We start from the raw sequence: 4,138 nt of genomic DNA on the forward strand, positions 1-4,138 counted from the left end.
ACACCACCACCACCCACAACCCTTTATAAAAAGTTAATAAATTTGACGCAATAAATACATTAATTTTAATTAGATTTACAGGACAGTGACCGATGGTTGGTCTTCATTTATTAAAGAAAAAATCAAGTATTTTGAAAATGGACACTTTTTGTATGCTTGGGTTTTATTATATATACTTCCCAAAATCATATATTTTTTTAAATATATTCCCATTTGTCCTCCTCCTCCTCCTCCTTCTCCCTTCTCTTCGACTTCTTTAATTGATTAATTTAGATTATTAATTTAATACTAATTCCACACGCTTCACTCTTCACCGGTGGTGGCACTCAGGGATGCCGACGCCGGTAAATATAGCCAGGCAATGCTTAGCTCCGGAGGCAGTTCAAGCTTTGGATGAGGCGGTGGCCGTAGCTCACCGTCGTTGCCATGCTCAAACGTCGTCGCTTCATGCTGTGTCAGCTTTACTATCACTCGCTTCATCTCCACTTCGGGAGGCGTGTGGACGCGCTAGGAACAGTGCGTATGCTTCACGCATCCAGTTCAAAGCGCTGGAGCTTCGGTTAGGTGTGTCTTTAGATCGGCTGCCGTCGACACCGCAGCGAGTAGAGGAGCCGCCGGTTTCGAACTCGCTCATGGCGGCGATTAAACGATCTCAGGCGAATCAGAGACGACAACCGGAGAATTTTCATTTGTATCAGCAAACGGCGGCGTGTTCTCCGTCGTCGGCTTCGGTTTCGGTGGTGAAAGTTGAGTTGCAGAATTTGATTCTGTCGATACTGGATGACCCGGTTGTGAGTCGGGTATTTGCAGAATCGGGGTTCCGGAGTTCAGATATCAAGTTATCCATACTCCGACCCATTCAACGTCAACTCCTTCGTTGTAAAGGCCTGCCGATTTTTCTCTGTAATTTAACTAATAATTACGGTTTTCCATATCATGGGTTCTTAGAAAACAACGAAATCTATAAAAGAATCAACGAAGTTCTCGTTAGAAAACCAGGTAAAAGGCGGAATAACCCACTGCTTGTTGGTGCATCCGCCATTGATGCAGTTAGAATTTTCTTAGAAACCTTACAGAAAAGAAAAAATGGTGCGTTTTCTCCACCAGAATTATCCGGATTAACTGTAATTTGCATTAAAGATGAAATTCTTAACTTTGTTAGTGGGAATTCTGATGTGAGCTTGTTGCAAATGAGGTTAGATGAGGTTGGTAGTGTTCTGAAACAGAGCATAGGGCCTGGTGTGATCGTCGAATATGGTGATTTGAAGGCTTTAATCGGTGAAAACTCTGCAGATGCTGTTACCTTTCTAATCAGAAAATTGGGTGGCTTACTGTCGCTTCATAGTGGTAGATTCTGGTTGATTGGAGCTGCAGAAAGCCATGAAACTTGTATTCAATTTTTCAAAAAATTTCCTACTGTTGAAGAAGAGTGGGGCCTTCATGTTCTTCCCATCAATTCCATCAGACCTGCCATGGCAGAAACATTCCCAAAATCCAGGTGATTTTTGAATCATCAGCCAAAAAAGGTCCAATTTTTGTTTAAATATTCAAACATAAGTAAAATCTTACCATAATTTTGCATGTTTTTGGTATATTTGCAGTCTAATGGAGTCCTTCGTTCCATTTGGAGGGTTCTTTTCTGTGCCAACTGATATCAAAACCCCATTTAGGATACGGAACCATTTTGGATCCTTATGTCACATTTGTGATGAAAAGTTTAAACTTGAAGTGAACGCTGTTTCTAAAGGACTCAACGGTTCGGTTTCAGATCACCATCGATCCAGCTTGCCCTCTTGGTTACGGACATCCCAAGATGTGGTGCAGGTATGCATTGCTATAATCTTAAGATTCCTCTTACATCTTTCTGATTTTTCTGTCATGCAATTGAGCAATACTCGATTTACATAAAGAAATCGCGATAGAAAATGGATAACTGTTAGTTTACGATCGAATCAAATAGGAGTTCATATCCAACAGTTTGTTTCTATAGCCGTACACAAATGAGTAAAACAATCAAGCATATGGATTAAACTTTTTATAGATCATATGAAAACCGATTGAATCGTTTCAGCGCAGGCCCAAGATGATCCTGTTGTAGCGAGTGCTAAAGTCATCGGGCTGCAAAAGAAATGGCATAATATTTGTCAGCGGCTTCATCAAGGTGAACCTTACGTGCAGATGTTACCTAAATCGACATACACAGTTGGACCCCATGTTCCCTCAGTTGTCGGCTTTCAAGTCGTTGAAAGCTCGAAGCAAAATGTTGGCGATCACAATGCATCTTCAATCGAAAGTGGAAGCATTACAATATCAAAATCAAACTCCAAGAACGTTAAAGATTCACCAATTGTTTGCAGCCTTTCAGGTTCAAGTGAAGATACAGCATCTCCAGTGTCAGGGACGTCCGTGACTACTGATCTGGGGTTGGGAGTAAATCGTTCATCCTCCTCTTTTCCAGTATCCCGTGGCCAGTTTGATCAGAAAGATCTGAAATTGCTGTATTCTTCCCTGTTCACAAAGGTTGGCAGACAAGGAGAGGCTCTTGGTGTGGTTAACCAAACCATAGCTCGTTGCAGGACTCGGCCTGGATCCAACCAGGGTGGTATCTGGTTCGGATTCATGGGACCAGATCGAGACGCTAAGAAGAAAATCTCGGTCGCTCTTGCTGAGGTGTTGCTCGGAGGCAGGGAGAACATGATCTGTGTTGATCTAAGTTGTCAAGATTTTATGGACGGTTTTGATATAAAGTTGCGAGGGAAAAACGTTATTGATTTCATCGCGGATGAACTGATGAAGAAACAGTTATCGGTTGTTTTCCTTGAAAACGTCGATATGGCTGATACGCTGACTCAGCATCATTTATCTCTAGCTGCAAGTACCAGGAGGTTTTCGGACTCTCATGGCAGAGAAGTAAGCATCAGCAATGCAATCTTTGTGCTAACTTCGAAATTCTTCGGATTACACGAGCTCGAGGGTGTTGACTATACGGAGGAAATAATTCTAAAAGCTAAACACGGGTCCATCCGTTTGTTGACCGGGTTCGACCTCGGTGACATGAAACCGAGCCCGAAAGCCGTGCGTGTTACAAGAAATGAACACACTGGTTCACCGGTCTGCAAGAACAAAAGGAAGCTGGATGGCAGCTTAGAGGCTGCAAAACGAGGCCACCGGACCACCACCAATAACCTGTACCTGGACTTGAACCTGCCTGCGGAAGAGGGTGATACAGATTACGACTCTGCCCCTGAGAACTCACATTCATGGTTGGAAGATCTTCTCCAAAATGTGGACGAAAAGGTGGTGTTTAAGCCGTTTGACTTCGATGCAGTTGCTGAGAAGATTCTGAAACAAATCGGCGATTGTTTTGAGAAAAGTGTTGGGTTGGATTGTTTGCTGGAAATCGATTTTAAACTGATGGAACAGATTCTAAAAAATTCATGCTTTCTAGAAACGTTGAAGACTGAGGATTGGATCAAGGAGGTCCTTGGCGAAGCATTTGCAGAAGCTGGGAGGAAGTACGATCTTGGTTCTCACTCGGTGGTGAAACTTATTGCCGGTGAGGTGGCGGAGGAGCAACCCAGCGGCGGCGGTGTTCTTCCTGATAAAATTATAGTGAGCTGATGAAGTGTATAATGTAGCAGTAGCAGCTAGCTAGCAGTAGCAAGTATAGGAAAGTAGTTTGTGGAAGTTCAGGGGTGTGAAGTGATGGTTTGTTGTTTTAGGGGTTTTTGTGCTGTATAATACATGTATGTAATAGTAATAGTAATAGTAATAGTGATAGTATTATGTGATTTTATAATACACTTGATCTGTACTTTTTAGACGAATTAATAATTATGGAACTTGTTTGTTTATGATGTAAATATGTATGGGATGAAGTTCATGCTTCATAGCCTTCGTGTAAACATTAACTCCTTTTTGTTTATCATCATTAGTCTTTTTAATGATTTGAACAACCATGAACGAAAGCTTTATTCCTGTTTATTCGTTTAACTAATCAAAAAATCAAACAAACACAAATGGTGGATAATAAAAAATTTTGGTGTTCAAAGTTTGTTCGTTTAAGGTGCCTTTGGTACACTAGATAAGACATGATAGAACAAGACAGAAATCTTTGTCCCATATTTGACATAACTTT

The 4,138-nt window shown here is 41.5% G+C and overlaps 1 protein-coding gene across 1 annotated transcript; it reads left to right on the plus strand.

The window, feature by feature from the left end:
* Nucleotides 1-332: 332 nt before the first annotated feature.
* Nucleotides 333-3,805, plus strand: LOC112524616 (protein SMAX1-LIKE 7-like). Its single transcript, XM_025134529.1, has 3 exons — nucleotides 333-1,498; nucleotides 1,602-1,824; nucleotides 2,077-3,805. The coding sequence occupies exons 1-3, from the start codon at nucleotides 333-335 to the stop codon at nucleotides 3,619-3,621; spliced, it is 2,934 nt and encodes a 977-aa protein (XP_024990297.1). The 3' UTR covers nucleotides 3,622-3,805.
* Nucleotides 3,806-4,138: the final 333 nt, after the last annotated feature.

This window comes from Cynara cardunculus (assembly GCF_001531365.2).
Source record: "Cynara cardunculus var. scolymus isolate 2C chromosome LG 1, CcrdV1, whole genome shotgun sequence".
Taxonomy (NCBI): Eukaryota; Viridiplantae; Streptophyta; class Magnoliopsida; order Asterales; family Asteraceae; genus Cynara; species Cynara cardunculus.

Coding starts and splice junctions, on each gene's coding strand:
- LOC112524616 (XM_025134529.1), top strand. CDS start 333: ATGCCGACGCCGGTAAATATAGCCAGGCAATGCTTAGCTCCGGAGGCA. Junction 1,499..1,601: donor GAAACATTCCCAAAATCCAG/GTGATTTTTGAA, acceptor GTATATTTGCAG/TCTAATGGAGTCCTTCGTTC. Junction 1,825..2,076: donor CATCCCAAGATGTGGTGCAG/GTATGCATTGCT, acceptor GTTTCAGCGCAG/GCCCAAGATGATCCTGTTGT.